This window comes from Bidens hawaiensis, unplaced genomic scaffold (assembly GCF_021521415.1).
Source record: "Bidens hawaiensis isolate Kalapana, Puna unplaced genomic scaffold, B.hawaiensis_p1.1 tig00053156_1, whole genome shotgun sequence".
Lineage (NCBI taxonomy): Eukaryota > Viridiplantae > Streptophyta > Magnoliopsida > Asterales > Asteraceae > Bidens > Bidens hawaiensis.
Window position 1 is genome coordinate 23,788 of NW_027499572.1, and position 15,268 is coordinate 39,055.

At 33.5% G+C, this 15,268-nt stretch overlaps 2 protein-coding genes across 5 annotated transcripts; one reads left to right on the forward strand and one right to left on the reverse strand.

Annotated features, from left to right (window-relative positions):
* Positions 1-4,535: 4,535 nt before the first annotated feature.
* On the reverse strand, positions 4,536-5,201 carry LOC143599970 (uncharacterized). Its single transcript, XM_077077785.1, has one exon. It carries the CDS (start codon positions 5,199-5,201, stop codon positions 4,536-4,538), a length of 666 nt encoding a protein of 221 aa, XP_076933900.1.
* A 3,592-nt stretch (positions 5,202-8,793) lies between these two features.
* Positions 8,794-12,289, forward strand: LOC143599972 (uncharacterized). Of its 4 annotated transcripts, none has more exons than XM_077077788.1 (2): positions 8,794-11,533; positions 12,040-12,289. In XM_077077788.1, exon 1 carries the CDS (start codon positions 8,812-8,814, stop codon positions 11,410-11,412), a length of 2,601 nt encoding a protein of 866 aa, XP_076933903.1. In that variant the 5' UTR covers positions 8,794-8,811; the 3' UTR covers positions 11,413-11,533; positions 12,040-12,289. The 4 variants fall into 4 exon arrangements, with proteins under 4 accessions (XP_076933903.1, XP_076933902.1, XP_076933904.1 ...); XM_077077787.1 differs by having other exon boundaries at positions 12,052-12,289; XM_077077789.1 differs by having other exon boundaries at positions 8,794-11,528.
* Positions 12,290-15,268: the final 2,979 nt, after the last annotated feature.

Genomic DNA, 15,268 nt, shown 5'->3' on the forward strand with positions numbered 1-15,268 from the left:
CGATGTTTTCATTTGAAAACAACTTTACATTATAACTATAAAACTCGTAAACTCACCAACATTATGTTGATTTTTTAAGTATGTTTTTCAGGTATCAATTGCCAGCGACACAGTTGTAACAGGCCAATTGTTTTGGGCAGGACCCTAGAATTCGAATATATTGTTATGTTCGAGTTTGGTCCTTAGTTCAGGCGTTCTGAATCCATGGACGTCACATCTTGCGTTTCCGTCTTGGTGGGGTGTGACACTAGGTATCCTTATTCATCACTGCCTAACATCACTATCAATTTCAACACAGAGTTGGGCCGTGGTGGGTTTGGATCGGTACACATAGGGCGTATCGACAACATAGCCGTGGCTGTCAAAAAATTAAACGACAATAGTTCACAAGGTCATAAAGAATGGCTGGAAAGCCTCTATTCCGATTTATGTTTTAATTCACGTACGAATTAATTTGTTTTGATCATACCTATGTTAATTACTGTACGTAGGCTAAAGTTATTTATTTAAGCAGACTTTCTCATTTTTTAGCAAAAGTAGAAGTCTAGAGTTATCATTTTTTAGCATGATAATAGACCATACCATTCTTTTTTTTCACTTAGTTGAATTACTCTAATTTTACCCTATATAATGAATTTTGTCTTTTACTAGGAAAATAATAATTTTTTTTAGCTATTCTGGACCTCTAGTTTTTGCCAAAAAAATGAGAAAATGTGCTTAAATAGGTAACTTAGGCCTACGTAAAGTAATTAACATAGGGTTGACCTAAACAAATTAATTCGTACGTGAATTAAAACATAAATTGAAATACCCGCCATTCTTTATGAATTTCTGAACCACTGTCATTTAGTTTTTTGACAGCCAAGTCTTGTTGTCGATACGCCATGTGTATACAGATCCGAACCCGTCATAGCCCAACTCTGTGTTGAAATTGTTAGTGATGTTACGCAGTGATGAATAAGGGAAACCTAGTGTCACACCCCGTCAACGCAAAATGCGACGTCCATGGTTGTTTGTAAGGCCACGCCAATGGTTTTTGCCATAAATCGGTTTCAGTAAAGTTTCATGTTTGTTGGGTTCGCCAAAAAGCTCCGACTTACAGAGTTAATGCCACCCGAGTACGTTAGGCCCGATTTACAAGCTGGCATACAAAAACTCACACCAAACAAGAGTACCGGAGGTGGATGGCACCCTCGCCGAAAAATCGGGCCCCGCCGGAAAGGTTGCCGGTCGCCGGAATCTTGACTTACAGCAACACGGTTGTCCCAAGCAAACCACTTTCTTAACCATCGTCATCTCTAGCAACACCATCGTCCTTAACCACCATCACCGGAAAAGCGGCTCGCGGCGGAACCCACCGTTGTCACGGTAACGCCACCTGAAGCTTGCTGCTACTGACGTGAATGAACCGCCGTCGAGAAACCGATTTACAGAGTTTTGGCTCGCCGGTGCTGCTGTTATAGTTTGCTGATGTGTTATGCTCACCTGGAACTACTTCTTTATGCCGGATTTCTCGGGTTGCCAGAAAAATGGTGGCTGTAACATTCTTGGGTTTTTTATGGATGAAACGAAGTTAGGAGGAGAATGAGGGTTTATATAGGCAGCAGTGTTTTCACGACTGGACCGGACCGGAGGGTTCGACCGGAGTTCAGTGAGGCTGACGGTCCGACTCTACATAGTTGGCTCGCTGATGTAAAAACCGGCCGGTCAAGTGCGGTTGAACCGGAGAACCAGGATCGGATGGATGAAATGAAGTTAGAAGGAGAATGAGTTAGGAGGAAAATTTACATTTTTGAGGGATGAAATAAAGTTAGGAGGATGAGAGTTTATATAGGCAGGGCTTGAATGGCAAAAGGGTAATTAAGTGGGTATTTTAAATACGAACCCATTTACGTTTAACTTTTTGCGTTTCGAACTCGTTAATTTATATAAGCTCTTTCGCTAATTTGGACCTCTCAAGTTGCAATAATAGTGAATGCAGCTGGATGTGCGATGGATTATTTTGTCTTAATGTGACAAGCAATAGTGTTTCAAATCAACATGTTTCGTCTGTTATGAATTGGCGTACATGTTATTTTGTCTTATGAATTTGTAGGCTATTTGACATCAAGATTCATTTGGACTGGAATATGGATTCATCATATAACAATTAAAATGAAACTACACAAGTAAACTGATAATTATACATAACTAGTATTTTGACCCCCCCGTAGTGTATGACCGTAAAACAGACGCATATTTTTGAGATCTTAAGATAGTATGTGTAGAACCACTATTCGCTATGCATACATCAACATCATTTGATTGATCTTTTGCTCTATGAACTTCATTTTAATCTTCAATAAAAGTCCAGGATGGTGTCTTCAGAGTGACGTGTAAGAACATCCACGACCTGATCTACCCTACGATGCTATGAGCGAAAATCATAACGAAGTGAAAATACTCGAAACGTCTCTTTAATCTCTCATTTATATCATTGATAGCAAAGGTAATACAAGATATATGACAGTGTAAGCCTAAAGTACAACATGGATCACTCCACCAACTGGTCAGGAGCATCAAGTATCACAAGTGACCCAATAGCCTATTTATAGGCACACATGAAGACTTATACGGCGTATAACTTATACAACGTATAACTTATATGATGTATAAGTTGCTTCTTGTGTATTTGGCATTTAAGTGCATTATCCCTATCATGCTATTAAGACCTAACCAACACAAGACACAAAGTACTAGACATTCCATGTTCCTACAGACTCCCCCTTGGATAGTACTTGTCTTGTGGCATCCAAGCAAATAAACTTTTCGATCTTCAACAAACTCCCTCTTTGATATTGCTTAGATTTAGGTCATCATACTTTCTCAATCATCAAGTTAAAAGACTTCTCTTCACAAGTAAGCTTTCCCGATCTTCTTCAAATGTTTTAAAAATTTGACAATCAAAGTATTCTCCCATCGGCTTGAAACTTTTAAGTCTTCTAACTTTCATGAGTTACACAATATTCAAACCAATTGCTATCTCATTCCAATTCCCATTTTCATCCATGATGAATCCACAAATACATCTTGATAACCAACTTTTAAGCAATTTTGTATTTGGTCCACCAATATAACCATCCAATCACATAGAAGTCAACCATCCACTTTCATGTCTTCTCTCCAAATAACAAGTCTTGAATCCTCAAGGTACAAACAAATATAGCTCATAAGAGACAATAACGGATATGCTCATATTTCAACGTGTACGTCTAGTATGCATTGCATAATCTTGTATGAACCAAATGATCTTATAAGTAGGTAAATACTTATACGTCGACATTTCAACGGATAAGTGATACGGAGAGGATACGACATGAAGATTCAACAAGTACTGAATATACCATATATGTTTGATAAGGATACTTATGCAGCGCATAAGTTGTATCTTTGAAGGTTTTTGCCACAATTTGCCGGGAAATGATGTAGGAATGATCTGATTCTTGAGTATGTTGTTCAACACCATGAATGTAACAATCCTTAAAGTTTTGGTGAAGTTTGAATGGCTACATCGTCTGGAATGATAAAAAATGTTTAGAAAAGAAAGTTTTTGAGCTTTTCTAGGTAGATCATGAGCCACAAGGCTCTGATACCAATTAAAAGTCCAGGATGGGTCATCAGAGTGACGTGTGAAAACATCCACGAACAGATCTACCCTACGATGCTACGAGCGGAAATCATAACGAAGTGAAAATACTCGAAAATGTCTCTTTAATCTCTCATCTATATCATTGATAGCAAAGGTAATACAAGATATATGACAGTGTAAGCCTAAAGTACAACATGGATCACTCCACTAACTGGTCAGGAGCATTCACTAATACAAGTGACCCAATAGCCTATTTATAAGCACACATGAAGACTTATACGGCGTATAAGTTGCTTCTTGTGTATTTGACATTTAAGTGCATAATCCCTATCATGTTATCAAGACCTAACCAACACAAGACACAAAGTACTAGACATTCCATGTTCCTACATTCAAATATAAAGGAAAACAGTAAGTGCATATATTATACATTCCTAAATTTATTACAAGAAACTTTTATTTTTGCATGAAAGTAAAAGTAATTAAACATAGTTAAGACATAAACATGAAAGTAAATACATAATTATCATTATGATTTTACAATATCACTTTCAAGTTCAAATTCATTGATAAAATCTAAGACATTCAACTCAATATCGATATCATCAATTTTGTCGATATGATTCACTTCTTTTTCCTTTCCTCTCAGAGATGCTTGATATAATTCATAAAGATGTGAAGCTGTTCGACAAGTCTTTGCCCAATGATTAGTACATCCACATCTGAAACATGAGCCTCCATCATTCTGGGACGTACTAGCATTATTTTTAAACTTGCTTTGCTGGTTGGCGTGGTATTTATTAGCTCTTTGGCTACGACCACGACCGCGACCGTGTCCATGTCCACGATTATTATTCCATTTAAACGAGTGGTTGCGACCACTAAAATGGGTTTTATTGAAATAGTTTCAGCCACGCCCACGGCCTTGTTCCCATTTACGTCCAAAATTCTTATGATCATTATGATAAGCAATATTTGCTTCTTGTATGGCTAATGATCCCGTGGGACGAACTTGATGGTTTTTCATTAATAGCTCATTATTTTTCTCTGCTATGATGAGATTTGTATTCAGATCAGAGTATCTTTGAAAATTTTGCAACCGTAATTGTTGTTGCAAAATTATATTTGATGCATGAAAAGTAGAGTAAGTTTTTTCTAACTTATCTGCCTCAGACATAATTTTTCCACAAAATTCAAGCATTGAGCATATATTTAATAGAGCAGATGTGTAATCATTCACTTTTTTAAAATCTTGGAACATTAGATTGTTCCATTCAGCTCTAGCAGTAGGGAGTAATGAATCCCTTTGATGATTAAATATGCTTTTTAATTCTTTCCATAAAACACTTGGAGTATCATAATTAAAATACTCCAACTGAAGTATTTCATCGATGTGTTTATGAATAAAGACATCAGCTTTTGCTCTATTGTGGTCATCCAATGTGTTGTTTTCACTAATTGCATCTAACACATCCATTGGTTTTAGGTGTCTTTTGACATTCGCTGTCCATGGCATATAGTTCTCTCCAGAACTTTTGAGAGCCAAAAATTCAAGCTTTGCAATATTCGTCATTTTATTACTAAACACAAATTAAATAAATATTAGGATTACATACTTATTAAAATTGAAAGAAAATACAAAGGTAGAGCAATAAATAGATAAAAGAAAAATAAAAAATCAAACTCGTTAGGTGGCAGATTACAAATTAAGAACAATAAGATTATCATCATTATGGTGGCTAATATCAAAACTGGGTGAAACATCTTTCAAAAATATTATCTTGGGTAGTCCTGAGAAGAATAGTTTTGTATTTGTGAAAAAATTTAGATTGATAACTGGTTATTTGCAGTGAAAAAATTATAACCGTTTTATAACGGTTATATATATATATATATATATATATATATATATATATATATATATATATATATATATATATATATATATATATATATATAGGATTGGGTTCATTTCAGAAGTGTTTTTAGTGTGAGAAGTGCGAGAAGAGATTCTGGCCAATCATAAGTTTTCTTTTTAATTTCGGATTATTTAATTATAGAAATATATTACTAAAAGGTTTAGGAGTTTCTTTTAGTAATTAATACTAATTAATGTTAAGTTACAAATGATTATACATTTATTTTTATTTTTTAATCTTTAAACAATTCATAAAACAAAACCAACATACTCATACTATAAAAAATATAAATATATTAACCATCATAAAAACAAATACCTACACAAATCATAATATTAACCTACACATAGAAAAACTAGTTCATGTTATCACATACACATATCACAATATTTATATACGTGCATATAACTAGTTCATGTTAACCTACACAAATCACAATAATAACCTACATATACAAATTTACTTCATGTTATAGCCTACCCATTTGTATTACCTACACATATCAGAATGTAAACCTACACAAACAAACCTTGTTCATGATATCATATACAATTAATAGTATTAACGTAAACTTGTAAAATATTCGCAATGTAGGAACACATTATATTTTTTTTATAATTTTAATTGTTTTATAATCTATCTTTTATGTGTAGGCAAATACAAGTTATGTGTAGATGAATATTATTTATATGTAGGTGAAAACAAAATTAACTAGCAAGCTGTGTAGGTGAATACGATATATGTGTAGGTAAATATTAGTTATGTGTTGGTGAAAAATAAAAAAGCTAAATTTGTGTAGGAGAAAATAAGTTGTGTTGGTAAATACGAGTTACATTTTGATAAAAATAACTAACAATTTGTATAATTGAATATGAGTTATGTGTAGATTATTATGTTACTTGTGTAGGTGATTAATTTAATACAATTCACCTACATATACATTTTTTTTATATGTAGGTAATAAATAATTCAAATTTGTAACTTTCTATTATAATTAATGTGGAGAATATTTTAGGAGTAATTAAAGGAATTAATGCAATCAGAGATAATCAATGGTTGAGATCGACTTCTCGCACTTCTCGCTATAATATCACTTCTCGCATAATCCATCCCCTATATATATATATAATTTTGTAAGTAATAAAATAAATGAGATATAAATGATAATCTATTAAATAAGATGTAAAATTAGTATGCAGAATAATAATAATAATAATAATAATAATAATGAACTTGTTTATGATACATAAATAATCATTAGTACATGAATAAAAGTTATAGAGATAGTAAGTAAATGTTAGAGATTTATTAGTTCCATAATTAGTATAAGTTTATAATAAGATGTCTTTTATATTTATTTTGTTTTATCATTATAGTTCTCTTTTTAATCATTATTAAATATATGTTTGCCTTGTTTATGATTGATGTCTTCTTACTTGGTTGATCTTCTTGATTAAGCCACAAGCGATTCGTGCTGATAACGTGTTATAACATAACAATGACTAGCACATGATTAATGTTATTTCTTAAGAGCTTTTAGAAAAGTTACAAGAGAAGTAGAGAAATATTTGTATATCTTTGAAAGAGTATATATGATGGTGCATCTTTTCCATTACATTAGTGTGGTATTTATAGTGCAAAGGAGTAAACAAAAATTACTATTAAGAAGACAACTAGGTAAGTAAGATTAATCCTAGACTTTGAAAATGTATCCATCCATTTATTGTAAATTTGACCCAATTATTACAACAATATATACTTTTTTTCCCTTCCAAATTAGCCAAATATTTACTATTCAACAAAAATAACTTTATACTATATAATAAATAAAGGTTTCTTAATGCCACATGGCATCACACAAGATAGCTTCTTAAAAAATTTTCTCACCACTCTTTCTTATTAAATATATTTCTCTTTCTTATTTATAGTTTATATTTATCCTTTTTTTTCTTTTTAATCTATTATTTATTCTTTTTAATAATTATTTTTTGATTTAAAAACTTTAATACCAACATAAATACATTATTTAGTTTTATATAAATATATTGTATTGTTATGTGTTTTATTATCTAAAGTTGAAAGTAAAAATAAAACAAAACTACTAATTGTGATATGAAGGTTAAAATTACAAATATTGTATGCAAAAAAATAGAGATTTATGAATTTTCAATAATTTTTTATTTGCATATTGTGTAATGTGTAATTTATTCTACCATATATTATATCTTTATATCTTTTGAACATATTTTATATCACATTATTATTTAAATAAATTTACTTATTATAACCCGTGTTTATACGGGTCTTAATGTCATATATGTTATTACACATGAGTGGTCCTTACAAATTTTTCCACATCTCTCTCATATTAAATTTATATTTCTTTTTCTTATTAATAGTTTCATATTGTATTCTTTTTTCTATTTGATATGCTATTTTCTCTTTTGATAATTATTTTCTGAATACCAACATAAATTTATATTTCTTTTTCTTATTAATAGTTTCATATTTCTATTTGATATGTTATTAACATTCAACACGTTAATGGATACCAACATTTCATATTTCTTTTTCTTAATGGATACCAACATAAATATATTATTTAGTTTTATATAAATATATTGTATTAGTTATTAACATTAAGCTTTCATAAGTAATGAATTTTCACGTTATTTTAAATAAAGTAATTAATTTCAAATTTCAAAAAAAGAAATTTTAACTTTATGTTTGTTTTGCAATGAAGATTAATAAAAACTAAGACCAATCGATTTAGACGGTTTGTTTCTAGACAACCTTTTTTAACACATGGTCAGTCATGTGTTCCGTTATTTAGAGTTGAAACCAAAAAAAAGTGAAACTACTCATTTTAATATGAAGGATAAAATTATAAATTAAATTACAAATATTGTATACAAAGAAATATTTAGAGATTTATGAATTTTCTTTTTATTTTCATGTTGTGTATTGTGTAATTTGTTCTACCATATATTATATTTTTTTATACGTTGAACATATTTTTTATATTTCACATTGTGTTATTATTTAAATAAATTTATTTAGTTTAACCCGTGTTCTAGACGGGTACCTAACCTAGTAAATAAATAAATAGAGCAAATATTTATTATACCTTGGGACCAAAAAGCTCATATGACTCACCATCAAATCGTCAACTGGTCGCACACAAACACTCACTCCATTCCACCACCACCACCACCACCACCACCACCACCACCATCATCTATCTCATCCAAATTCCCAACACATATGGTCACAATCCAACCATCATCTTCAACACCAATCACCCACTTCCCAAACAAACCCCCAAATCTCGAATCATCAATGGAGGGTACTTTCATCCCAAACAGACCATCTCTCCCAATCCAATTAACCAAACCCACACAATCAAACAGACTTGGATTCAACCCCACCACTCTCCCACCTCAACCACCTTCACAGCACCAATCTTTAGCCATTGATCCACTCCTGCAACACCTCATCCACCTCTCATCTAACCAAAAACCCATCCAATCTGTCAAACCAGACAAGACCCATTTCCCATATGTACCCAAAACTTCAAGAAAACAAGAATTAAGCAAAACCCAGGTCAAGAAATCATCTTTAAGCAATGTTCTTACTCTTGAAGACCCCAAGATTCAATTTTTAGATCATGGGGGTGTGAATCTTGAGTTTCTTGATGAAAAGGGTAAGTTTATTTTGGATGGTATGTTGGAACAAAAGTCTTTGTCTGGGTTGAAGTTGTTTTTTTATTCGGTTAAGTTTAAGTTAGTTGAGGTTGATTTGGGTAGTGTGATTAAGGGTTTGGATGCTTTAGGGAACTGGGAAAAAGCCCTTTGTTTGTTTGAATGGGTGGTTGATAATTCAAAGGTTGATAAAAGTTTGAATCTTGATAACCGAGTTGTCGAGTTGATGGTGAAGATTTTGGGTAGGGAGTCGCAGCATAGGACGGTTTCGAAGTTGTTTGATGAGTTTGATGTGTTTGATGTTGTGGATTGTGAGTTTGATGTTCGGGCTTTGACTACGATACTTTATTCGCATTCGTGTGCTCGAAAGTATGAAAAGGCGATTCGTTTGTTTGAACGAATAAAGGAGAATGGGCTCACGCCGAATTTGGTTACGTACAATATGATGTTGGATGTTTATGGGAAAATGGGTCGTTCGTGGGATAAAATCTTGGATCTTTTAGAGGAGATGAAAACTGAAGGGCTTGAATTTGATGAGTTTACTTGTAGTACGGTGATATCCGCGTGTGGTCGAGAAGGGTTGCTAGAAGAAGCAAAGACCTTTTTTGCAAGTTTGAAAGCTCAAAACTATAAACCGGGAACTGTTACTTATAATTCCTTACTTCAAGTGTTTGGGAAATCGGGTATGTATTTAGAGGCGTTGAATATAATAAAGGAAATGGAGGAAAACAATTGTTCGATGGATTTAGTGACTTATAATGAGCTTGTGGCGGCTTATGTGCGAGCAGGGTTTATTGAAGAAGGGGCTAATGTGATCAACACAATGAATCAAAAGGGTGTGAAACCGAATGCAGTCACGTATACAACGGTTATAGATGCATATGGGAAATGTGGGAAAGAAGAAAAGGCGTTGACTTTGTTTAATCTAATGAAGAAATCTGGTTGTGTGCCGAATGTTTGCACGTATAACTCGATTCTTGGAATGCTAGGTAGAAAATCAAGATCCGAGGAGATGATGGAGATTCTTCTTGATATGAAAACGAATCGAGTTTCACCGAACCGTGTGACGTGGAACACGATGCTTGCTATGTGTGGTAATAAGGGTATGCATCTTCATGTGAATTGGGTGTTACGCGAGATGAAAAGTTGCGGTTTTCAGCCTGATAGAGACACGTTCAATACGTTAATAAGCGCATACGGGAGATGCGGATTGGAAATCGATGCTAATGAAGTTTATCAAGAAATGATAAAAGTCGGGTTTAATCCGTGTATTACGACTTATAACGCGCTTTTAAACGCCTTGGCTCGTAAAGGGGATTGGAAAGCGGCCGAGTCGGTTATTTCAGACATGAAAGCTAAAGGCTTTAAACCGAGTGAAACATCATATTCTTTGATGCTTCATTGTTATTCAAAGGGGCAAAATCTTAAAGGGTTAGATTTAATGGCTAATGAAATATATGAAGGTCGAATCTTTCCAAGTTGGATGCTTCTTAGAACCCTAATTCTTGCAAATTTCAAGTGTCGATCACTTACGGGTATGGAAAAAGCTTTTCAAGAATTATCAAAACACGGGTATAAATCAGATCTTGTTATATTCAATTCTATGCTTTCAATTTACGCAAGAAACAAGATTTATGATCAAGCGCGAAAGATGCTAAATTTAATTTACAATAATGGTTTGCAACCGGATCTTGTCACATTCAACACATTAATGGATATGTATGCGAGAACGGGTGAGTGTTGGGAGGCTGAAGAAATCCTTAGAAGCATACAAAAGTTAGGCAGGCAACCAGATCTTGTGTCGTATAATACGGTCATTAAAGGGTTTTGTAGACAAGGTTTGATGGATGAAGCTAGAAGGGTACTTTCAGAAATGACAAATAACGGGATTCGACCTTGTATTGTTACCTACAACACGTTTGTTGCAGGATTTGCAGCTCAAGGGTTGTTTTCAGAAGTTAATGATGTTATTAGTTACATGATTCAGCATAATTGCAAACCAAATATGTTAACGTATAAGACGATCGTTGATGGTTATTGTAGAGTTAAAAAGTATCAGGAAGCGCTAGAGTTTGTCGGGAATATTAGAAAAACCGATAGTTGTTTTGATGAGCAGAGTTTGCGCACACTTGCTTCTCATGCTCGGTCAAACGTTGTTTTATGACCATCTTAAACAAACTGATGTGTCTTTTGTTGTTTCGTGGGCTCGTTGCTGATGTCACTCTTCATATGAAGGTTTATGTTGTGTTGATTCAACCGTGTGCAGATGTTGAACCTCATGTAAGGTACTTTGCATTCATTTTCTTAATTTATTAACTCATATATGATTATTTTGGAGTTTGGACTAAAGTTTTGGGTTCGGTTGATCCGAAACACCTTTGTAAAAATATTGTAACAATTTTGCGTGTAAAAAATAATTACAATGCTATATTTTTTTAATACAAAACTTTATGCAAAAGTACACTTTGGTAACCTCTAACGTGTTTGACCAGTTTGACTTGTTTTCTGTTGAGCTTTAGCCATTTGTGGTATGACCCATTAGAGATAAAACATAAATCAATTCGACCCATTATTAAGTAAATGGGTTGAAATTAACAAACTTTTTGTGTAGTATTTTTACTAACTGGTTCAAAACTTACAAAAACTGTTGCTGGTTTTAAGTTGACTAGTATTTTCTTTGACCTCAAAAGTCAAACTTCATCTTATTCATCGCCGCATCCTCTGCTGTCACTTAAATTCTTCTGTATTTATCAATTTTTGAGTTCAGTATTTCTCATAATGAATCTTTTAGTGTTCTTTGCAGGCAGAAAAGCATTCAGCAGTATCTAAGGATGAAGGGTGATATGTTTCCGATTCGAATTTTTAAATCGACGTTTTTGTATATGAGTTTAAGTCTATACGCGATGTCCATTTTTAGGTAGAATTTTATGTAAATTTTGTAATTTATGTGTTCTTGATAAGTACCACCAAGAAGATTTGTGTGCATGTTGGAATGAATCACTTGTGTTTGTGGTTCATTCTAGATGTGTTTTGGCCTTTCTAACTTGGTTAGTTAAAGAACAATTATGTTATATATACTTGTATTTATCTGCAATGAAAGCTATATTTATGTCTTTGGTAATCTCACTTTCAAATATTTTTTTGACAATGCTGGGAATCCTCAATAATAATTGGGTTATTGTTTTATTTGTTGGTTGATTCCCACAAAGGGAAGGGGAGATTGGGAAGGATATATTAATGATCCAATTGCTCTAGTGCTCTAGACATTAGACCATGTAGTGTAGTGGTATTGTGGTGAGGCCCTACCCTTGGACGTTTTATGACATGTGGCGTTGCAGTCAACAGTGAGATGTTTTGCAAAAAGTGATATATTAGTAAAAAGCTCGACAACCCTCTTTCAATCATTATACAATTATTACTTATTTAATTTTTTTAAATATAAATAAAAAAATAAATGTGAAGGCAAAGTCTCCACCACCACCGTTGTATACACAACATTTGACCCCTAAAATATACCCAAACGCCCAGTGGGCCGGTGTTTCCGGACCTTTTGGGGCATTTTGCAAGATAAATCCCGGGCTCTCTCTCTCTCTCCACATCATCTCCTTTTCTTTCAAACCCCTCTTAAACATTTGCCATAATCTAGTTGGAGATGCCTTAACCCTTTAGATCATTATGTGTTTAGGTATTTGCAAGTTGACCCAAAACTAGTGTTAATAGGTTTTTCACCCCTAAATTTCAACACACGGGTTTTGAAACCCTTTTGTATTTCCATTTGGGTTCGGAGGAGGGGCATTGTGGGAAACTAGTGAAATAAGGAGACTAGTAAACCTTTTTTGTACTCATAAACCTCATAGTTTCATCGAACTTCTTTTTTCCATTGAAGTTTTTTATGCCGCATCACCCCACATCTTTTAATTAGTTAATCAATTAATTTATAACTATTTAATCATTACAAGGGGCTTCCAAGTTTCACCACTATGCATAAAACTTGAAATAGCCTCCATGTCTATGTAGGGTGGCGTTGGCAAGACAGAACTTTGGTTCCTATTAATTACTTGGCTAGCGTTGAGCATCTAGTTACTAATAATAACATATGAGAACTTTGGTGCCACAAAACCGTCATTGGACTATTTTACGGCAACCTATTGGTTCTCGGCATTTTACTTTTTGTTTTGGTTTTTTATTTTTATTTTTTTTATTTTTTAGTCTCGCTAGCGTAACGAATGCAATGAAAACCGACCGGATACCATTTTTTTTTGTTTTAGTTACGGTATCGTAATTTTTTTGTTTTAGTTCACGTAAACTTTTTGCCCTTCGTTTTAGTTCTGTTACTGTAATGAAGGTAACGAAAACAGACCTATGTCAATTTTGTTTTTGATTTTTCTTTTTAGTTCCAGTACCGTAACGAAAGTGTCGCAAACCAACCAAATTTGCGTAGATTCACCGCCTCAACGGGGTCGGGATTGACAACGCTCGGGTTTTACTACGTTCGAGTTTTAACGACGGATGTTACCTCATTAGTCCACTCAATTTTACTATTTTTTTTTATTTTATTTATGGTTTTAGTTCTGGCACCATAACGCTTGTAACCGAAATTGACCAATTTCGCCTCGACTTAACGCCTCAACGTCTGGGACTGACAACATTTAGGTTTTACCATCCCCGAGTTTTTCTACCCCACCTTTTTAAATACATACAATATACACCTCCTCCAATCTTGAACTTGAGTCTCAATCAAAAGAGGTAACACCTCTTACTACTGGCCATGGGCCAAGGCCTTAGTGACCCCGACTATCAATGTATAATATTTATCTCTTAGTTTTTCGGTGTGTTTATTTGACATATACAAATCAATAAGGTGTAAAAATCACTAAGGTGTGTATTCTGCCTCGTGTATTTTGAATAAATTTTGGTTTTTAATATAGGGATAATAAATGTGAAGTTAAATGTTGAATAGTATCCTAGTTTGATCAAAAGCATGAGCTGCACTTGCAGCTGGAACAACTGATCAATTGTGGTTAGCCGCCACACAGCGTTCTTGAACTTCCCAGAGATCGTAGATCATCTACGCTTTCATACCAATTGTGTTGGTGAACAATTGAATTTAAACTCGAAAGAAAACTGTTTATTAACTTAAATACCGAATAGAACTTCAAGTAAACAGGGAAACATAAATCCAAAGTTTGTTAATCCTTGGATACCGAAAATTATGATAATTAAAAATCATATATAATATTTAACACATAAGTGTAGGAATACACCGTTCATAATCAGATTCAAAATGCAATAGGTCGAAAATGAAAAAAAAAATAAATTACAATGTGTGACCACTAAAATAAATAAAAAATGTAATAGAAGAGGTTGAAGTACATTTACTACATATGAACCAGCATGATATAGGGAAAATCAAAATAAAAAAAATGCTCAAACTTGAAAAGGCATACCTTTGATTAGGAGTTGAATTATAAGGCCTATTACAAGTCAACGACAAGGTCTCGACGAGCCAGACCGTATGTGGTTTGGCTTAGGTGTTAGACCCAAATTCCAACATTTAACCCCCATTCCACCAAAGGAGACTTGCCCCTAGTTCTCACAATATGTAAACATTTTCAAAATTAGCTTTACAAGTATTTTAGTTATCCTATGCAATTAGTTTCTGTTTTTCATATTTGTTTTGTAGTTTCAAAAAATTGATAAAGCTGCCAAAATTAGAAATCCCTTTATAAGAAGCACCATTGCTTACAGTGAGGACATAACTTAGGTTTGTAGTGACAACATGTCCTCACTAGAGGCCGTTTTCACCTATAGCAAGGACTTTTGGTTGCTACCAAAGTTGTCAGTTTGCCACTATGGGCTCCTCGCAATAGGACCATAGAGATTTGCATCACATCATTTACTTAGAATAAATTTGGTGTCTCCTCTTAAGAACATTTATTTTGTTATTAAAGACATATTTAATTGATGTACCCGGTCAAATGTTCTAACTGAGACTACTTAGCGTTATGTAAATTTTCGCC

What these genes read in the sequence shown, in the direction of transcription:
- LOC143599970 (XM_077077785.1), bottom strand. Translation starts at nt 5,201, where the DNA reads ATGACGAATATTGCAAAGCTTGAATTTTTGGCTCTCAAAAGTTCTGGA.
- LOC143599972 (XM_077077788.1), top strand. Translation starts at nt 8,812, where the DNA reads ATGGTCACAATCCAACCATCATCTTCAACACCAATCACCCACTTCCCA.